The following is a 21,610-nucleotide window of genomic DNA, read 5'->3' as shown; positions in this document are numbered from 1 at the left end:
TGACTCCCAGACCTTTGACCTCTTTGAGACAAATATGAAATGTTGCTATCCTCTGGAGTATGAATTTTCCTCATTGGGTCACGTGATCAAAACATATCATGATTTACCTGTGGCTCTGTTCTTCACTGTCTGTGAGACCATGTTCCTCTGCCAACCAAAAAGAGGGGACTCCAGCTTCACATTGACTCACCTGCTGCTCCTCAGGCAACATCTTCCTCCTCAGGACCTCAGATTCCTTATGACGTGCTTGATTTTCTTGGTAACTTAACTGATCCTTTGTCTTGCAGAAGATGCAACTCCACAGGCCACTGAGAGGTCAGGCATAAAGTGAGCAGGGGCAGAGTCTGTGAACAGCCTCCATCCTTGTGGCTGCCAAAGACCTCTGCTCAAGAATGGCAAGTGGTTTCCACCTGGGATTCAACCTCAGTCTTGGAGGACACTACTGGGGCTCCATGTGGGTTCGCTATGCAAAGACAACCCCTGCTATCAACAGTGAGTATGTTGAATGAGGTGGTACCCAAGGAAGTGATGGATTTCTATTGACCTCAAAACTTGAAGTTTCCATCTGAGTATTGGGAGATTGACAACAAGCCATGTTTGATTGTAACAGTGAATTTAGTGCCTTAAGCACAGGTGTCTTGAACCTCAATGAGCCAATCAGACTAGAGTTACAATCAGGAAACCAGAAAGAACTCTTGCTTCTCAGCCCTGCTGAGTAAACATAGCAAAAGCTACAGGCATCCTTTCATCTGACATTGCCAGGTCTACAGCTAGAATTTGTGTTATGGAAACTTACTGGAAAGGAAATGCACTGATGGCATCAAATATTTGCCATTTTACTTCACATGCTGGCTACTTTTATGTCAACTCTAGTCCATGGAAGAAGAATCCTCAGTTGGGAAATGCCCCAACCAGATTGGCCTGGGAGAAAGCCTATGGTGCATTTTGTTGGTTGATGATTGGTGTGCGAGATCCAGCTCACTGTGGGCTGTGCCACCCCTGGGCAGGTGGTCCTGGGTGCTATAAGAAAACAGGCTAAACAAGATGTGGGAAACAAGCCAGCAAGCAGCACTCCTCCATGGCCTCTGCATCAGTTCCTGCCCCCGGGTTCCTGCCCTGACTTCCCTAGATGATGGCTTACAAACTGTTAGATAAAATAAAGTCTTTACTTCCCAAGTTGCTTTTGGTTGTGGTGTTTTATCACAGCAACAAAAACCTTGTCTTAGACACCCCAAGTTTCATAAATTTCAACTAACCATCTTAACTATACCGGCCTCTCCTTGTCCATTCAGTGTTTTTTTGAGATGCTCTTAGAGGATCTTGGCAGATTCCATGGCAGACAAGGGACTGAGGCAGAGGGACAAACATGCTAGGCAGACAGGGCTTAAGTGAGAAGTTCCATTAGAAGGGGAAGGGGTGGGGAGAAAAGAGACGGAGACAGAGAGAGAACAGAGAGAAGAGGGAGGCAGGAAAATGTCCTGTCTGCCCCAGGGGAACAGCAGGAAAGAGCGGAGTGGGAAAGAGGGGAGCAGGGTGTTGGGAGCTGTATGTGGGCAGAGTGAAAGAGCTGATTGTTTTGTGCCTTGGTATGTTATCTAACTAGTCAGAAGACAAGGTTTCCAATAATCCTCTGAGATGGTGCCCCGGGAGCAGTGACTCCTGTCACCAGAGGGCAATATGCTCTTAGAGGATTTCCAGAAGAGAGCAGTCCCCAGGTCACAGTACTTCTGTCCACACCATTCCCAGAAACCATCCAAACCCTTGTCAACCTCTTGGAGTCTCACATACTATCTTTGCCCAGAGACACAGATAAAGCCAAGGAGTGCTTTGGTGGGGGTTAGGGTGGGGTGCTGACACAGAGAATTTCTAGTTCTCATGATGTGCTCTGCAACCCAGAATCACTAGTTTGATAGAAAGCGCGCGCGCACGCATGTGTGTGTGTGTGTGTGTGTGTGTGTAGGAAGTGTGCCTGGGGGAGGAGGGCTGGGTGGGGGCAGGGCTGTCTTACTAACCTCTTGACTTCCTCAGGTGGGATGTGACATCTCTTATGATAGAATTTTTTACACATAGCACATTCGTGCAACCTCCGTCCTTGGCCACACACTTTACACTGTTTTGAAATATCCGGCTACAAGAAGAAATGTTCCAGAAATTACCAAGAGCAGTGTGACCCCAGAATGCTAGAACACATGGCCTTTGCCTAAGCAAAGGTAGTCCCAGAAATCTCCTTACTCCAAAGTATCTTCAAATGTTGACTTATTTGGGCTGGAGAGATGGCTCAGAGGTTAAGAGCACCGACTGCTCTTCCAGAGGTCCTGAGTTCAATTCCCAGCAACCACATGGTGGCTCACAACCTTTCCGTTATGAGATCTGGTGCCCTCTTCTGGTGTGCATTGGAAGCAGAATGTTGTATACGTAATAAATAAATAAAATCTTTAAAAGATATTGATTGATGTTTGTGTTCCTGAGTGTATATACATGCACTCCCTTTGTGCAGGTGGCCTGCAGAGCTCAGAAGTGGGAATCATATCCCCTTGCCTTGGATTTGCAGATAAGCTGCCATGTGGGTGCTGGGAACCAAACGTGGGTCCTCTGGGAGAACAGCCAGTGCTCTTAACTATTTATATATCTCTCCAGCTCCTCTCCTAAAATTATTGAAGACTATTATTGAACAGAGATTTTAGAAAAAGGCATTCTGATATGAAATAAAGTTCATGGAATTGCTGGGAAACGTCATACTAGAAAAATTTACAATGTGAAAATAGAATTCTGACACAGAAATAACACAAACACCATCGTAATAGCAACAGTAACAAAAAAGATGAATTAAAGATAACCTGACAAGCTTATTATTTGGGAAAGCCTAACTCTAAAATATAATGTCTTAACAGCTGACCTGAACAAGGGAGAGCTCTTGGTCCCCAGACTGATACCTGGGAAATCAGCACGGGACTGATCTAGACCCCTGAATATCGGTGTCAGTGAAGAGACCTTGGAAATCTATGGGACCTCTTGTAGTGGATCAGTACTCATCCCTGGCATAGGAATGGACTTTGGGAGCCCATCCCACATGGAGGGATACTGCCTGAGCCTAGACACAAGGGGGTTGGCCTAAACCCTTATCCCAAAGAATAAGACAGACCTTGAAGACCCTGTATGGAAGGCCTCACCCTCCCTTGGGAGCAGAAAGGGTGTGGGATAGGTAGGGTGTTAGTTGGGGGGGCAGGGGAGGAGGGGAGGGAAAGGGACCTGGAATTGACATGTAGAATAATTTTCTTTCTAATTAAAATAAAAATGGAAAAATATAATGTCTTAATCTGGCTTAATTAACTACCTATTTAATTTCATCATTATCATTTTTTTTGTTGTTGTTTTTTGAGATGGGGCTCATGTAGCCAGGGCTATCTTGAGTTCTGATTCTCCTGACTCTGTTTCCAAGGTGACATTTCAAATGTTCAAGGAATGTGGTTGAGAACCACCTAGGGTTGAAGAGCTTGTTCTACTAACAGAATGTGGGGGTTCCTTGGGTTCTGTCCTGTGCCCTCAACTCATTTCATTTGCCTCAATATTCACGGTTCCTCCCACGACCACTCCTCCTGTAGTCTTTCCGGTCTGTGCTCTGGTTTTGGTTTGAGCCTCCAGCATTCACTCTCTGCTTCTCTAGGGAGACCTTGACTGTTCTGTAACCCTGTACCTGCTCCTCTTTTACAATCATCCTCTAACCTCCAATCATGTGAAGCCCAGATGTGAACCCTGACTCATCCCTGCTCCTCCTCATCTCAGATACCCAAGCCCTACACCAGTCATGCTCACCCTAAGTTCGAAGTCTCACCTCTTGCTTGTGCTTATGTAGGGCCTGATGCTATAGGGTGCAGAATTCTTTACTCATGACATCACCAGCAAAAGAAACCATCTAACAAGTCAGAGATGAAGTGAATAAAATTATAATTTGTGGTTTCTCTCTTCACCCAGACATTTGCTATGACAAAAGGACCACACACAATGTTCAAATTCTAGGCTGCAAACATGAGTCTGCTTCATCGGATCCCTCTATAGGAACCTTGAATGGCCCATGAGGGATGTGTTTGGAGTCGTCTGTCTCCAACAGGGTCCCGAGGCAAGGAATCTTGCAGCAGTCTTTGCTTTTTATAATAGCAGATGGGAATATGTTTGCTGAACACTATTTTCAGGCTGCTGGGTCAAGATTTCTGAATCATTTATTAAAAATACTCCAAGTGAGTCCTTAGAAAGAACTGTACCTCCGCTGGCAAATCTACCTAGTGTTCCACTGTCTAGCAGTCTGGAAGCCTGAGGTTTCTCTTTTTTATGTGTGCATAGAACCCAGGCCTAGGCAATCACTGTTCCATTGAGGTACATCCCCATCCACTTCCAACCTCTTTTCAGGGGCCCTCTCTCCATGGTGCTGGAGTTTGAATCCAGGGGACCTAGAGTGTGATAGACACTCTACCATCTTACCACTGAGTCATGCTTTTGCCCCTTTGGGTTTTTTGTTTTTATTTTAATTATGTGTATGGATGTTTTGCTTGCATGTATGCAAGGGGCCCACAGAGAACAGAAGAAGGAGGATTCAGATTCCCTGGAATTAGAATTACAGACGGTTGCAAGCCACCATGTGAATGCTAGGTTGAATTAGGTCCTTGGAAGGGCAGCAAGTACTCTTAACTACTGAGCCTTTCTCCAATCACCCCCTGTTTTAAACAGGAAATTTGTTCTCTTACTTAGTAATCATCAACATGCTATAGACTAAAATCACTCACAAAATTAAAAAAAAATTCCAGGCTTGAGAATGTAGTTCCATGGTTCAATGGTCAACCTAGCATGAGCAAGGCCCTAGGTTTGATCCTTAACACTGAGGGAGAAAAACAAAACAAATATCTTAGATCTTATCACATCTATTTCAATTCACTGAGTCTGGGCTGGAGTCAAGCACCGGATGCTTAAACATTCTGGGGAGTTCTAATGCATAGTCATCAGGTGAGATCTCTGCATCTGAAGCAGTGGTCCAAGGACCAGGAGCCTCAGCATCTTTCACAGTCATCCAATGAGGTATCCAGACTCCAGAGATGAGAGATGAATGTCTTGTCTCCAGCAGAGGAACAAAAGAATTGTGGTTATAAAGCAATAAAGAGAAACGCTGTCTCGAAAAACAAAACAAACAAAAAAGAAAGAAAGAAAGAAAGAAAGAAAGAAAGAAAGAAAGAAAGAGAAGCAGCAGAAGAAAAAGTTGTGGTTATATTATCTAAACCTGGTGCTTTCACAGGTCAGAAGAAGGCACTGGATGTCCTGGTACTGGAGTTAAGATGGATGTGAGCTACCATATGGATGCTGGGAATTAACCTGGTTCTTTTGAAAGAGAGGCCAGTTCTCTTAACCATTGAGCCATCTTTCCAGCCCTAGGTTGTTTTGTTTTGTTTTGTTTTTCAGGACAGGGTTTCTCTGTATTGTTTTGGAGCCTGTCCTGGAACTTTATCTGTAGACCAGGCTGGCCTCAAACTCACAGAGATCCGCCTGCCACTGCCTCCCAAGTGCTGGGATTAAAGGCATTTGTCATCAACGCCCAGCTCAGCCCCTAGGTTTTTAAAAATTACACTTTATTTATATATGTGTATAGACACTCATGTGACACCCAGAGAGCAAAGGACAAATTTCAGGAACCTGTTTTCTTGTGACATATGGTTGCTGGGGATTGAACTCAGGTCAGAGGTTTGGCAGCAAGTACCTTTAATTCCTGAGCCTTATCTCCAGTTCATTGTTTTACTGTTTTTAAGGATTGATCCTGCCTCAATCTCAAACGTTTTAATGTTAAATGGAACACAGACTTTTCATATTGTGTAATATTTTAAAATATCATTTACAATACATTATAAATGTACTTTAATGATATTTTTATCATTGTCAGTGAATTCTACAACTATAACATGACAGAGATGGACATATCCAATAGTTACCTTTTTCTTTGTTCGCCGCCGTGGATTTGGTGGGTTTTGCTTCTGAAAGACAGAAGCGATCACTCATGTGATAGCTCCCAAGATTTGTTCCCATCACTATCTCAAATATTTTGATGCTCAAAGCAGCCCTAGCCTATATGAGCACCATAAAGCAAATTCAAATTTGATTAAATCCAAATTAGTCAATTTAAAAACTTATAAGGCTATAGAGATGGAAAAACAAACAATTTGTAGACAATAGGCCCAGTCATCATGGCAGGAGTCTTGAGATAATTACCTTTCCCCTTTTCCTTGGTGGATTTGGTAGTTTTCCTTCCTGAAAGACAGTGATGTTAATGATAGGGTAGGTCTTTGCTTTTATTTTATGAGCAAGGTATTTCTAACTGCCTTCCAGATATTTCTGTCTGGATGTACCACTGTTACATACAAGGTGTCTTCACGGACCCCCCAGTGAGTCAAGGAAACATCTAGACCCTGGTGATTTTCACAGTGAGCACAGGCAAGGGATGCCACTGGATGGTTTATAGCTTCCTGACACACTGAGAGCTGGTTTCTCATGCTCTCTTTCCTCCTGCGGAAAGCCCCTTTCCACACTTTTCAGAACTGTCCTCTATGACCCAGCTCAGTGAAGACTGTTCCATGACATGGATTTGAATCTGAAACCCAGAAATAGCCACCCCACTCCTTAGCTACAGCATCATCCCTGCAGACACCTCTCCTCACAGTAGTGATTATAGGTACCGTATGAAGGGGCAGCCTTGCCCTAGCCAGGGGCTCACACCTGTACTCCCCATGGCTTTAGATGCAGCCCAGTTGATAACTGGATGAGCAAACTTTTTTTGCTTTTTTGTGAGAAAGACACAAGGAGAGGCCATCTAATATATGTGACAGAAAGATCAGTGTACCCTAAGTCAAAAGAAATGGTTCAGTTCCTTATGAAACATCCTGAAAATTTTCCCAAGTCAGGGGTTTAATATATATAAAGAGCAAAGAACTTATTTCAAAATTATATTTCTTTTACTTACTCTTATTTTTTGGGTAGATGGAGTTGAGGAAGATCTCAGACTATAACCTAAGCTGTCCTGGAACTCACTACAGAGTCTGGACCAGCCTCGAGCTCTGAGCAATCTCCCTGCCTCACTCTCACAAGTGCTGGGATTAGAGGTTTGGCCCATCACACTCAGTTATTCAAGAACAAGTGTGTGGTGACTACAGAAAGAAGAAAGAAGTACTGCTGGACCATTCTGTAACTCAGGCATCCACATGGGTGCGTTATTTTCAGATATGGAATCAGGTATCATTTTCATCACTGTCACTCCAAGTTTAAATTATAGTTAAATTAAATTTAAATTATATCCATGCTGCCAAATTTTATGCAACTAGTCAATGGTAAAGGTCACAGTCTTTTCTCCTACCATCTGAAGGTTGCAAGTTAGCACATTTTAGAGGACTGAGCTGTAATACAAGCCAGCCAAGGTAACACCTGAGTGACATGCGGGCAACCACCTGCGCCATGGAGCCTGGCTAAGAAGAACTGTGAAGGTATTGTGGACAAAGACATTCTGCTAACAGCTGGTACCAGTGAGTTATGACAGTTGAAGCTTACAGGTCACACTGAAAGAGCTTCTAATGTGTTGTCTTACCCCAGAATAATTGAAGCTGCCTGTCATATAGAAGCTTTTAATCCGCCATCTTACCCAGGAACCATGGAAGCTATCTGCCACCAGAATACCTCTATCAGCTTTTTCAGGGGCTCTCCACAGCAACGTATGCTCTGCCTCCAGTTCTTGGAACCTCCACGGTCTCCTTTGATTTCAAACTTCATGGGAGTAAGCCAACCTCCAGTCTCACTCCGTATACTCTTAATATGGATGCCTGTAAATGTAGAAGGAGACTTTCTCCATCTATCTTGATCCTGCTGGACCAGTTTTCCTCTGCCCACTGGGTCCCACAGCTGCTTAAGAAATAACCACTCAGAGACTTAATATATATTTATAATTGTTTGGCCATTGGCTTAGGCTTCTTACTGACTAGCTCTCTCTTAATTATTAACCCATTTCTATTAATCTATGTATTTCCATGTGGCTGTGGCTTACCTGGTGATGTCCTGGCATCCTGCCTCCCTGGTGGCTACATGGCCATTGTCCTTTGTCTTTCTTTCCTTGCCTCTTTGTTCGGAATTCCCACCTAGCTAAATTCTGCCTGTCCATTGACTGAAATGAATTTATTGATCAACCAATAAAAGCAACAGGCATATGCAGGATACAGAAGGACTTCCCACACCATGTAAGGCCAAGACCAAGAATCAGCTACAAAAACACCTGCTCTTTGTCCATCATCATCTGGATCTATGGCTCAGGTTTAGTCTCAGGAGGGTGATGTGCCTTTCCCTCTCAGTCATCAGGGGACGCACTGATGGGCATCTGATGGGCAAGGTCAGAGAAGGACGACCTCTGACATTACCCTTTACACTTTCTAAAAAGAACCCATTTATTTTATGTGCACTGGTGTTTCGTCTGCACGTGTGCCTGTGCACGGCATCTGTGCTTACTGCCCACAGAAGCCGGAAAAGGGCATTGGATCTCCTGAAACTGTAGTTCTAGATGGCTGTGAGCCACTGTGTGGGTGCTGGGAATTGAACCTGGATCCTCTAGAAAAGCAGCCAGTGCACTTTGTAACAAACTGGTCTCTCCAGTCTTTGACATCACCTTTAAAAGCATTCTACTGTAATGTTAAAAGATTAAAAAAAGGGGTGGGGAGGGTGTCTCTAGAACATAACCAGGATTGTTTCTCTTCCTTTTACTGTGACCCAGTGTGGGGCCAGCTTGCATTTCAGAAAGGTGTATGAGGGCAGAAATCTCCCTGCTGGGCTCGTGTGAATCCAGCCATGAGGAAGCTGTCACCACAGCTACTGCTACGACAGTCTTCTTCCTGCTCATGACAGGTGGTTATTTCTCATACTCTAGCCTCATGCTAACTGATGTTAGAACTGACTTTGGAAATGTTATCTACAGGGAATAGCTACATTATATGTAGGCAGTCAAATCATAGGGGAAACACTTATTTGTTGGTAACTAAAGAACCATATTGGGGCTAGGGTGATGGCTGCTGCTTTTGCAGAAGACCCAGGTTCAGTTCTCAGAGAACACAGTGGCTCACAGTCATCTGTAACTCCAGCTCTGATGTCCTCTTCTGGTCTCCATGGCCACCTGGCACACTCAGCGCATAGACACAAATGCAGTCAAACACTCGTCGTCAGAAAATAAAAATCAATCTTAAACAAAGAACTGTGCTGTGGAAAGGAAGGACAGTCGTGAGAGACGACCAGTGGTCCTGTACTGTTTCAACTGTCATTTTCACAACACCCAATGTCTATTGTCTTTTTTCTAATAGCAATATTATAAGAGAGGCTTTATTCTCATCTCATAAGAGGAAGTTCGGCATTAGAGAGTCTGATGCGCAGGACAGAGAAACTGACTGTGGCTGAGCTATGGTTTGAGTGCCTTGCCTCCAGGGTTCATATATTGAGAACCTGGTCCATGACTTGGTGGTATGCGAGGCAGCGCTACAACATTGAGGGTGCTGCCTTAGGGTTTAAGATAGTTCTCATGGGACCCCAATCACTGTCTGCTGCCTTCTTATGATGTGATCTCTTCTCCGACGTGTGGTGCTCCTGCCACGATGCCACCTGCCATCAGTCTCTCACCAAAGGCCAATGTATGAGGTTGCCTGTTCTTGGGCTTTTTAGCCTCTAAATCTGCAAGTTTGTAGAGTAGCCTGACTTGAATAGTCAATAGAGCAAGGATCACTGGACTAATACAACAAGAAAGCTGAAGTTTGAATGTATTCAAATTCCAATTCAAAACCCCGTCTTTTTCTTACTCAGCCTAAAGTTTGCCAGAAGTTACAGCTAATGGACCCACAAGGTTAACGCTGACTTTCTCAGGCATATCATTTCCCTTCCAGGTGTGTTGGTGCTTTCTCTGGTATGAGATGCTAAGTGGGCATCTTATCGGCCTTTTTCACAGCTGGAAGGGGAGGCTCTGTACAGATGCATGATATTTAAATAGGCACAACTGCAGCTTTGGATGCAGCTCAGTGACAGAGAGTTTGCCTCACATGCACAAGGCCCTGGGTTTAATCCCAGTGCTACAAGAAAGAGAAAAAGAAAAATATGAAAAATGCCCTCATTCCTGCTGTCTCTCTGGGGTTTGGTGAAGAAAAGAATAAACACAGCAGGCCTGAGACTCTCCTGAGAAATACCATCTGGCATAATTGGCCTTTGGCTGGGGTCTACGAATGTGCCTTTGGGGAGAGCTTCTGTCACTCCCAGAAACACCAGAGTAAGTTCTCCATGCTGAAATTATTTACACACAGTTCATTTCACACACAAGAACCACTTTCCCTGTGGGTATCTGGATTTGGTGTGCGCTGTGCAGAGAGGTACCTGCATAACTCATTGCTGACAGAAGCTCAGGTCCTGGTCTGGGGCAGCCCCTTCAAAGAAACCTTCCACACTTTTGTTTCTGAGGTAATTAATTGCACTCTGTGTGTCCCACTAGGAGAGGAAGGCCAAAGGTTTCTGGGTCCTCTGGACCTGTTCTCATGCCCCCTCCTCATGGTTTCAATAACTGGTGTAACATTGCCTGTATCCTGTGTTTGCAAACTAGATCTGGGATGAGACACCCCCAACACAGGTGCTTGCTCCCTACACCCTGCCATTGTTCAGGTGAAGAGCACAGAAGATCTGGAAACTCACCTTGCTCAAATTTCTTCTTATGCAGAATCCCCTTAGCAGTACCACAGGTCACCGGAAGCTCAGGACTGCTAAAGTCCACATTGTGTTGTCTGGGATTTCTCGGACCTGCAGGGACACATTTCACTTTATTCTAGAACTGTGCACAGCCTTTCCGCCACCCCTTTAGTATCTTGTTTCTGCAACTAAAATGCATTGGGCTTTGCCATGGATGAGTTACACTTAAAGATCTTTCTTTTATGAATGATTGGATGCTTATAGATAACAACACACTCTGCTCCCAACCTCTGAACTCCTGCATAGCGACTGGAGCCTTGTGGGGCAGAATCCCAGCTCTCAAACTTGTTGGCCACAGCGGCCACTGTTCAGTGACTTTCCTACTAACATTTTGAAGAGATAGTTCTCATTATATAATGGCTTTGGAATTTTGTAGATGGGAAAAACAACTCAAATTTTGTTGTGCTCTTTGAGGCATCTATGGTAGACAGGGATGGAAGGGGGCACCCAATGAGGTGGTGTCATCGTTCACCTTTCATCTGATTTGCTGTCTCTCTCCTTTCCTGAGCTTGCCTGAGGGCTCAGGTAGTAGCTCTTGAAGATCCTGAAGATACTACAGAAGCCCTGCATACCACTCGAGGGGTGTTTGAGTCGGAAACAGAAAGTCAGGAGGGTGTTTATATTTTAACATCATGATGCTGATATGGATATCTGATATAAGTCAGCTAAAACATGGATGACACTGGACATGGCGGGAAAGGTGACATCAGCTATCTGGAGACCCCAAGGAAAATAGTGATGTCATCTGTTAGATAATGAGTTCTGGCAGAGTGCCACTTTTGTGTGGTTCTGTATCAATATGGCCTTGAGGTCAACTTTACCAGCTTGCCTGCCTGTGTATGTCTGTCTTCAGGCCCGTATGCCTTCCTCCACTCAGCCTGCCTGACTGTGTGCTAGCACATGTCTGAGTGCCTACTGGTGACTGCTTGCCTAGCAGCGTGGGTGCTGGCACATAAAGTATGTATCATTTGCCTGCAGCTTATCAAAACCCCTCCAGCCTCCCAGCTTTTCAAGACCATCCTCATTTCCTGGTATCAGCACGGCTCTCAGAGTGCGTGGATCCAATTCCATCGAACCAGATGCTGAAGGCCTTAAAATGAACTTCCATAGTAGTGGCTCTGCCTTCCAGCCAGTTAAGGGATCTATCAAAGACACAGGGGCTGGGATGAGGTGGGTGGAGCATCCTACAGTTGCTTCAGAGCAGTCTATCAAAGCAACAGTGACCTTGGCAGGTTACTCAGCTTAATTCACCTGAAACCCTATGTCACATCTTTTTGCTTTTAATGTCCATTGGCATTTTGTCTACATGTGTGTCTGTGTGAAGGTATCCTGATCTTGGAGTTATGGGCAGTTATGAGCTGCTATGTGGGTACTGGGAATTGTACCTGGGTCCTCTGGAAGAGCAGTCAGTGCTCTTAACCACTGAGACATCTCTCCAACCCTTCCTATATCACATCTTTACAGATAAACAAATTGAGTTAGAAAAGGATAAATGACAGGGTAAAGGCACACAGGATATTAGGAATTAGAACACGGGTCTTGCATTGCCATCAAGATCTGTGTGTTTCTGTGGCTTTCTATGTGGGCAAGAAAAAGGTATGCTAAGTATCATGTGAGTCACATACCTATTTCCTCCCTCAAGAATGGCCATCACATGAGGACACATGTAGCTCTGGGCCCCTTCCAAATCAACTAACTAATCTGTGGAATGGGAGTTATCAGCAACCTGTCATGCTGTTGAAACTGACCAATACTGATGATGAGCTTAAGATTTGTTAGTGATTTCAACAGGCAATCAAGAAAACTAGTTGTCACTCACCCACCGCACAGAGTGCAGAGTAAGAACTTCATCAACATTTGTTGCAGCAGTTCTGACAAGCTGTGGATCACTTTAGGTGCCCACCAGCAGAGGAATAGGTAAAGAAACTGATTTATGTACACAGTGGAATTTCTTTCAGCCAAAAAAATAAAATCAAAATTATGCCATTTGCAGGAAAAATAGATATAACTGGAGATCATTATATTAAGGAAACTAAGCAAGCTTCAGGAAGACAAAGGCATGTTTGCTTTCATCTGTGGTTGTTATGAATTCATTCAGAGACAGAATTATATGTACAGATGATAAGAAAGTAGGAGCAAATTTGTCTAAGAGACACAGTGGACCAAAGGGAATGTGGAGTGGAGGGCCATTGGTCCTGGTGGAATATGATCAAAGAACACTACTTACTTTCATTGAAATGGCTCTCGTGGCCCAGTATAATACATTAAAATGAAAAAAAAAAAAAAAGCTAGGGCCAGGCACGGTGGCCATGCCTTTAATCCTAACACTGGAAAGCAGTGGCAGGTGGATCGCTACGAGTTCAAGGTAAGGATGGTTTACATAGTGAGTTCTAGGCCAGCCAGGATTGCACAGTGAAACCCCATATCAAAAACATTTTTAAGATTCTTATTCATTAAGAGTTGATAAATCACATTTTTGTTTACCTCTTTTTCTGCCTCTTTGTGAAAAAGAGTTGATATGTCTCATTATGTAACTTGAGTAAACATCACAGAAGTCTCTTATTTCTAACATCACATTGCAAGCAGCATTTGACAAAAACACCATTTAAAACTAACTTTCCTCGGGTTGGAGAGATGGCTCAGAGGTTAAGAGCACTGACTGCTCTTCCAGAGGTCCTGAGTTCAATTCCCAGCAACCAGATGGTGGCTCACAACTATCTGTTATGAGCCCTCTTCTGGTGTGCAGATATACATGGAAGCAGAATGTTGTATACATAATAAATACATAAAATATTAAAAAACCAAAAAATTAACTTTCCTCAAGTTTGCTTAGTACTTTCTGAAAAATAAACACTGAAATCCAGATCAGAAGTCAGGACCATTTCCTATAATGGCCTAGATGGCAACATCCAAGGTCTTGTGGTTCAAGATTTCCTTTGTGATCCCTCAGCTTTTCAGTCATAATAGGAAGTTGAGGAATACAGAAGGCTGTTTGCTCCTTATATGTAAATAAAATGATGTGTTCTAATAAAACTTTATAAATAACCACCAGGCTAGGTTTTCCCTCTGGGCTGTAGTTTACTGACTTCTGATCTAGATTTAATTATAAAGGTGATAATTAGTAGAGATTATGTATTGACTAGCTATGACACACACCAAAAGAAGAAGTCATTTCATGATTAAGACTATAATGGCCAAGTCTATTTGAATGTTAAAGTTGGGGAATACAGAAGGCTGTTTGTTCCTTCTCAGTCTGTGCCCACAACTGACATTACAAGGCAATGCTTTAGGTAGTGCAGACCCTGGAATAAATGTGGTTTCTGCTTACTTACTGATCTATCTCAGTGGTTTTAATAAGGCACATCCTCCCGCCTCAGTCTCTCAAGAGGGAGTGTGCGTGGTAGTTTGAATGTAATTGGCCCCCATAAGCTCACAGGGAGTGTCACTATTAAGTGTGGCCTTGTTGGAGGAAGCGTGTCACTGTGAGGACGGGCTTTGAGGTTTCCTGTGTTTAAGCTATATCTAGTTCAGACCACTTCCTGTTGCCTATGGGTCAAGATGTGGGAATCTCAGCTCCTTCTCCAGCACCATGTCTGCCTGCGTGCTGCCATGTCGCTCCATGACGTTAATGGACTAAACCTCTGATGAAATCTACCACCAGAAATGTGATCTACACTCAGAAGTGTAGGTAAAGATACAAGTGAAAGGGGGATCACAGGTTTGAGGTCAACCTGGGCTACACAGGCAGGCTTGTCTGAAGGGGACAAACACACAATATAAGAATTCTCACGGAACTTTCAATGGAGATAATTGTTCATATTTTGTAATTAGCTTAAGATATGAAAAAAAGTGAGATATCTTGGCCTTAAACAGCATGGATGAGAGATGTCATAGAAAAATAAATCTATCATCTATTTATCTATGTCTATCTATCCATCATCCATCCGTCCATCATCCATCCATCATCCATCCATCCGTCCATCATCCATCCAATATCCATCCATCCATCCATCCATCCATCCATCCATCCATCCATCCATCCATCCATCCATCCATCCTTTTCCCTCTCTGATCTTGATTTAGGGGCTGTATTTATATCAATCTTGGTCTTTATCTCTTTTTCCATCATGTATGTTATTTCACCTCACAGATCACTATCATAACAACCAAATGCCAGCTCCTCTGACACTGAACACACAATCATCTCTGCCACCCTTGCCAGTTCCCGGTGCTAATTCTGTGCTGCACACCTGCCCATCTCAGACTACCTCCCTGTTTCCAGTATAACGGAGAGGTACGCCTTTCCTAGTCTTTCCCCTCACATCACCTGCTGAGAAGTCCCTGACTCTATCAAGAAGCCCAGCTGGGTCTTTTTTAGCTCCCTCAAATTTGTTAAAGGCATTTTGTATATACATGCTTAGGGAGAGAAGTAAGAAAACGAAAGGAAGAGTCCCCCCCACTGCCCTATCACAGGAAACCAAAGATCAAGGCACGATAGTTAACTTCTCCATCATACCTAATAGGCTGCTTCCCTTCTCACTCTCTCCCTGTATGCATTTAAGAAGTTTGGATTCATCAGATATGATGAATTGATAGACTAAGGAGTGGAGGTGACACCAAGGAATGCACCAACCATGATCCTTCAGAATGTTTGGCACTCAAATGAGCTAAGGAAAAAATACAGGTTCTCAGTGACTATACCTCTATCCAACAGAGGTCCAGTCTTTTCTTTCAGGCCATACCTCATTGTGCTGCACTTCCTGCCTGTTGTTCTGCCTCTTCATATGTACCAACTCTACTTTCTCATGTCTCCCCTCTCCTGTGTCTTTTTTTTTTTTTTTTTGTCAGTGATGCTCAGATTCACTCTTCTTTATTTCTCTGTCAATCATTCCTGGACATTTAGTATTCAAAATAGTTGCCTCTGTTCATTCTTTTTGATGGTATTCTTTCTTCTGTCTCCATCCATCCATCCATCCATCCATCCATCCATCCATCCACAGAATGATCACTATGGCTGAATATCACACTGAACAATACAAATGGCCATCACAGTGACCACTCTAGGTGATCATTACAGTGAAAACTATGACTGACCACATCAATGACTTTGACAGTAACCATGACTTTGACAGTAACCAGTGTGTCTAGCCATCACAGTGAATACTGCAAACTGACCAACACAGAGACCACTATTACTGACTATCACAGTGAACACTACACTGACCACATCAATGACCACCGAAATTATCTCTATGACTGACAATCAGTGAGCACTACACTGACCACATCAATGACCACCAAAGTGACCACTGTGACTGACAATCAGTGAGCATTACACTGACCACATCAATGACCACAAAGTGACCACTTGACAGTCAATCAGTGGGCACTACACTGACCACATCAATGACCACCAAATGACCACTGTGACAGACCACCACAGTGAATACTACAACTGACCATCCTAATGACAACCACAGTGACTACTGTGGTTATTGAGGTGGTCAGTTGTAGTGTTCACTGTGATGGTCTTTCTTTCTTTCTTTCTTTCTTTCTTTCTTTCTTTCTTTCTTTCTTTCTTTCTTTCTGTCTGTCTCTCTCTCTCCACACATGTAAGTGCATGTAAGTATGTGTATGGAGAGAGGGAGCTGGGCCTGGCTTGAGGATTTAAAACACTGAAGCCTACCCCCCAGTGACAGACTTCCTCCAACAAGTTCACTACCATTCCAACACATAAAAAATATTATATAATGTATATTATATAATATATACCAAGGATCTGTGTGAGTGCATGTATGCTGGGAGATATACATTCAATTGCATGTTGAGGCCAGGGGACAATCTTGGGTGACATTCTGCAGTCATACTCCTCCTTTTGGAACAGGATCTTTCACTTGCCTTGGACTTTCCATGTAGGAAAACCTGACTGGTCAGTGAGCCTCAGGGATCCTACCATCTCCATCCCCTCTGAGCTGGGATTATAAGCATATAGCACAGTTGTTTTTTGTTTTTTGTTTTTTGCTTTTTTTTTTAAACAAACAAGGTTTTAGGGACCTTGCAAAGTCAGGACCTTGCAAGCATTTTATCAATTGAACCTTGTCCCCAGATATATGTGTGTGTGTGTGTGTGTGTGTGTGTGTGTGTGTGTGTGTGTGATATGTAATGTATATGTACATGCACAAGGAGGCTAGCAGTAGACAGTGGTGTATCTCATCACTCTCCACATTATTTATTGAGGTGGGGTCTCTCAATGAACCCAGGAGCTTGCCTGATTTAGTTAGTCTAGCTAGCCATCTTGTCCAACGGAGCCCATCTCTGCCTCCCATACAGTGGATTACAGGTGGGCTGCAACACCTACCTGGCTTTTATATTGTTGATAAAAATCTGAACACTAGTTCTCACAGCACTTTAATCAATTGGGCCATCTCCCTATCCCCTTATATTTTTTAAAAATGTTATTAAATATGCTTTCTTGGTTATGTAATGTACTGAGCTCCAGGCTTCTGAAAGAATCACCTTCTTTCTTTCTTTTTTGTTTTGTTTTGTTTATTTCCAAGACAGGGTTTCTCTGTAAAGCACTGGCTGTCCTGGAACTCACTCTGTAGACCAGGCTGGCTTCAAACTCGCAGAGATCTGCCTGCCTCTGCCTCCAGTGCTGGGATTAAAGGTGTGCGCCATCACAGAGCTGAGGAGATGACTCAGATGACACAGTGACTTTCATTCAGAATTCATGTTTAAAAAACAAAACAAAACAAAACAGCTTAAATCAAGACAGACAGACAGACAGACAGACAGATAGACAGACAGAGAGAAAGACAGAGACAGAGAGAGTGTGTTATGCTTAGATACTCACTACTGAAATGTGGGTAGGGGACAATGTTGATTGGGGAACCAAGAAAGAAGAAAAATCTGGAAAGAGGAAACTAAGAAAAATTTGCAGAGCTCTGAAATGCCAGGGCAAGCAGGTCCCTACCCTTGGAACCATGTGACCTCCAGGTTACCATTTTATCTCATCACCTAAGCCTGAAGCTGAGGAAATTCTCATACCACACTTTTCTCTTCCTTTTGGGGTCTACTGTGGCTTTTATATCTTGGTCAATATGTTTTGACAGCATTGCTTTTCTCTTGTGGTAATTATAGGAGTGTGAAATAAAGATGGTGGATTTTCTACTTCTATTTCCCTGATGACCACTGAGAATAGGGCCAGGCAACTCTTCCACCTAAAAATCTGTAGAACGTTTATTGAGGGTTAAAAAAAATGAACTTCTATTAAACATTAAAAGACCTTTACAAGCCGGGCGTTGGTGGTGCATGCCTTTAATCCCAGCACTCAGGAGGCAAAGGCAGGTGGATCTCTGTGAGTTTGAGACCAGCCTGGTCTAGAAGAGCTAGTTCCAGGGCAGCCTCCAAAGCCACAGAGAAACCCGGTCTCAAAAAAAAAAAAAAAAAAAAAAAAAAAAAAAAGGACCTTTGCTATGTGAGATCATTAGCTTCTTTGGGTTTATCCATTATAGCAGTTAGCCTGCCTGACCAATATAGAAAGAAGTAAAGGAGGAATTTCCTAAAATTAAAAGCAAATTTGTATTGTATTTTGAAGACTAGGGCCTAGAAGAATGAATTTCTTGTTGAACACACAGTTCAGCTGTCTTGAAGAGTCCACATTTTCTCTTACCTCTTCTCCTGCATGTTTTTCTGAGTGTGGGAGATTTTCTGGAATCCCCAAAGTCAAGTTCTATGGCTCTACATCATATGACCCTGTGGTCCTAGGACAGTCTGAAAGAATGCTCCTCTTCTATTGAAACTGGTTCCAGAGGCTATGTGTCTTAAGACTGGGACCCATCCTGGATTTTTTTTTCAATTTTTACGGGCTCTTGAGCACTGGTAGCTCTAGTGCTCTAGTTTTTTCATGTATAAATGAGCAATAACCTAGCTACCATGCCTCTCTGCTAAGGTTCTGTGATGACCACACACTACTTTCTTCATTAAAACCCTATAAAAACATATGCCAACATCTTAACCATAATTTAGAAAGGGATATCTGTAGTTGCTTTAAAAAAGAGTTATAATAACTTTTTTATTTTAGACATGATTGTTTGCATGTATGTACATCACGTGCATGCTTGGTGCCCTTGGAGATCAAAAGGGGATGTAAGCCTTGGAGAGTTACAGTTGTGAGTCATCTGATGTGAGTTCAGGAAACCAAAACCGAATTCTCTACAAAAGCAGCAAGTACTTCTAACTGCTGAGCCATCTCTCCAGGTCTTAGGTGAATTTTATCTGCTTAATATGTAAAGAGCACAAATTATTTTCTGTGGACTTTCTAAGCTAATGACGAATAACACTATTATCAATAGACAGAGGAATACTACCCTTAGTATTCTCTGTAAAGTATAAAGCTAAGGCAGAAACTAAATGCACTATTTTAACTCTTTAGTATTAATAGATACAATGTCATGCAGTAAACAGAGTGTCCTTTTACTAGTATATTTTTTGCTATGTTTAATTTTATCTCTTTTTTGTTTTGTTTTGTTTTTTGTTTTTCGAGACAGGGTTTCATTGTGTAGCTTTGGAACCTATCCTGGCACTTGCTCTGTAGACCAGGCTAGCCTCGAACTCACAGAGACTCTGTGAAGAACTTTGTTAGAAACAGTACTTTGGGTTTCAGAATGTTCTATCTCAAACCTCTATTTCTGCCTATATAAGGTAGCTGGATGAGTTGTCCTTGGACTCTAGGCTAAGTTTCTGCTCAGAGGACATAAAGACCTTTCAATACAGGAGTGGAAAGCTTTCTGTTCTCCATAGAAATCATTGAATGAGTCTAACTATCAATAAACACGATAATTAGTTTAAAACACAAACTCATTGAGGCTAGAGGGATGGCTCAGTAGTTAAAGTTCTTCTTGTAAAAGCATATGGGCCTTATTCTAGATCCCCAGACCCAAGATGTAAGGTCAGACACTGCAGAATGGGTCTGTAATGCTAGGGTTCATACTGCAGGACAGGAGGCTGAGACAGAATCCCTGGAATCCTATGATCCAGCTAGCCTGGCATAGGCATCAATGAACAAGAGGAAAGGTCTCAAACAAAGTGGAAGGTAAGGACCAACACCTGGGATTGTCCTCTGACCTCCATGAATGTGCACACCAGTACTTGTACACATGAAAACACACACACACACACACACACACACACACACACACACACACACACACACACAGAGGCACACATACACTCCTACCTGTTTCTATCATGTTAACAATGGATGACTATATCTACTAATAGAATCCATTGATTGACAAGCTTAATCCCCAAACTCTGCAACAATTTCCCTGCATTTCCCAAATGATCAAGTAAAAGTGAATGCACACAACAGGTTCCAGGGATCCATCACACAGAACAGACAGAGAACAAAACCCATCGTAAAACAGTGGCTTGAGATTCAGATGCCCACAGCCTGTCTTGCTCTCTGGGATTCCTTACTTGACTGGCAGATGACTGGGGTGGATTCTCCCGAGTGGTTGTTTCCATCATGAGAATCCTCGCTGCTGAGGACTGCACAAAGGAAAGAATATCCTTAAGTGTCTTAGTGTAGTCAGATTTTCTTTGAACCACCAGCTCCCAAATAATGACATAGAGACTTATTAATTATGAAAGCTTGGTCTTAACTTAGGCTTGTCCTCAACTAGCTTGGAAAACTTAAGTTAACCTGTTTATGTTTATCTACAATTTGCCCAGTGGCTTGTTTCCTCTCCTTAGTCCAGTAAATCCAACTTCCTTTGCATCTGGCTGGTAAACCCCAACCTCTCAGATTTTTCCCAGAGTTCCTAGCTGTGCCTGGAAGTCCCGCCTATTTTCTCCCGCCTAGCTATTGGCCATTCAGCTCTTTATTAAACCAATCAGAAGGTGCCTTAGGTAGGTGAAGTAAAACAGTGACACATTTTCACACAGTGTAATCAATATCCCACAGCATCTTATGGGAGATAGCAGGCACACACGGCAGGGAACTCCTGAGTGTGAACACTAGGAAGAGTTAACTCAAGGCTGAACTTCCTTCCTTGCAAGGCTGTGAACCAACGACCTAAGCAACTGCCATGGAGGTGTTCCCTCAGCCACTGACATGCATCCTGTCTGCATCCTCATTCTGGTTCTCCCTTCCTCACACCCTCACCTGTCTCTTTCTTTCCCTCCTGTTTTCCTCCTTAGCTTTCTTCTTGTCTCTGCCTATCACTCCTCTTCTTCATCTGTACCTGGTGATGGACCACTTGGTCCTTGGAATGTTTCCCTGTCCATCTCTTTTCATATTTAACTTTGGTTCCCTGATTTTCCTCTCTCTTCCTAACTTCTACTGCCACCCCCATCCTGCCACCTATGCCTGCCCTCTCTTTCTTTAGAAAAATAAACCTGGCACCAACATTTATCAACCTCCATTTCTCATTTCTGCCTTCAATTTTCCCAGTTCCTTCTGCTAGGCTGGAGGTTGGCTTTGGTTGGGCCTCTTTCCCATCCTGACTCCCCCTGGCTACCCTCTGTCCTGAAGGACCCCAATGACATGACTAAACCCTTTGCCTGGGAACTGGAACAATGCTTTCAGTCATCCTTACCTATGACCTCAGATGCCTGATTGTGGCTGGTGCTTGCTTCAGTCTCTTCACGACCCGAGACAAATGATGAATTTTCCTGCTTTATATCTATCAGATGCACAGAACAGGGATAAACTTGGGTTCCTTGGCTACGTTGCTCTGCTCCTGGGTCAAATTACAATGAATGAATTCTTTTCAGGGACTGAGGAGACAGTTCAGACTGTAAAGTGTTTGCTGTGGAAGCATGA

General features: G+C 43.2%; 1 protein-coding gene across 4 annotated transcripts in view; it reads right to left on the bottom strand.

The window, feature by feature from the left end:
- LOC100750637 (nuclear autoantigen Sp-100) overlaps positions 1 to 21,610 on the bottom strand; it is a 45,046-nt gene that overhangs the window by 3,033 nt on the left and 20,403 nt on the right. For 2 of the 4 annotated variants that reach the window (XM_027397434.2, XM_035441090.1), the window contains 8 exons: positions 21,384 to 21,527; positions 20,263 to 20,334; positions 10,729 to 10,833; positions 7,702 to 7,844; positions 6,247 to 6,285; positions 5,970 to 6,011; positions 2,013 to 2,128; positions 191 to 308 (listed from right to left, as the gene is read on the bottom strand). In XM_027397434.2, the coding sequence (XP_027253235.1) occupies positions 191 to 308; positions 2,013 to 2,128; positions 5,970 to 6,011; positions 6,247 to 6,285; positions 7,702 to 7,844; positions 10,729 to 10,833; positions 20,263 to 20,334; positions 21,384 to 21,527 (779 nt within the window). Of the gene's footprint in view, positions 1 to 190; positions 309 to 2,012; positions 2,129 to 4,808; positions 5,105 to 5,969; positions 6,012 to 6,246; positions 6,286 to 7,701; positions 7,845 to 10,728; positions 10,834 to 20,262; positions 20,335 to 21,383; positions 21,528 to 21,610 lie in introns of those variants that run through there. The other 2 variants (XM_027397435.2, XM_027397436.2) reach the window with 2 other exon arrangements.

This window comes from Cricetulus griseus, chromosome 2 (assembly GCF_003668045.3).
Source record: "Cricetulus griseus strain 17A/GY chromosome 2, alternate assembly CriGri-PICRH-1.0, whole genome shotgun sequence".
Taxonomy (NCBI): Eukaryota; Metazoa; Chordata; class Mammalia; order Rodentia; family Cricetidae; genus Cricetulus; species Cricetulus griseus.
Note: the sequence above shows the minus strand (reverse complement) of the source record. Positions and strands in the feature narration are given on the sequence as shown.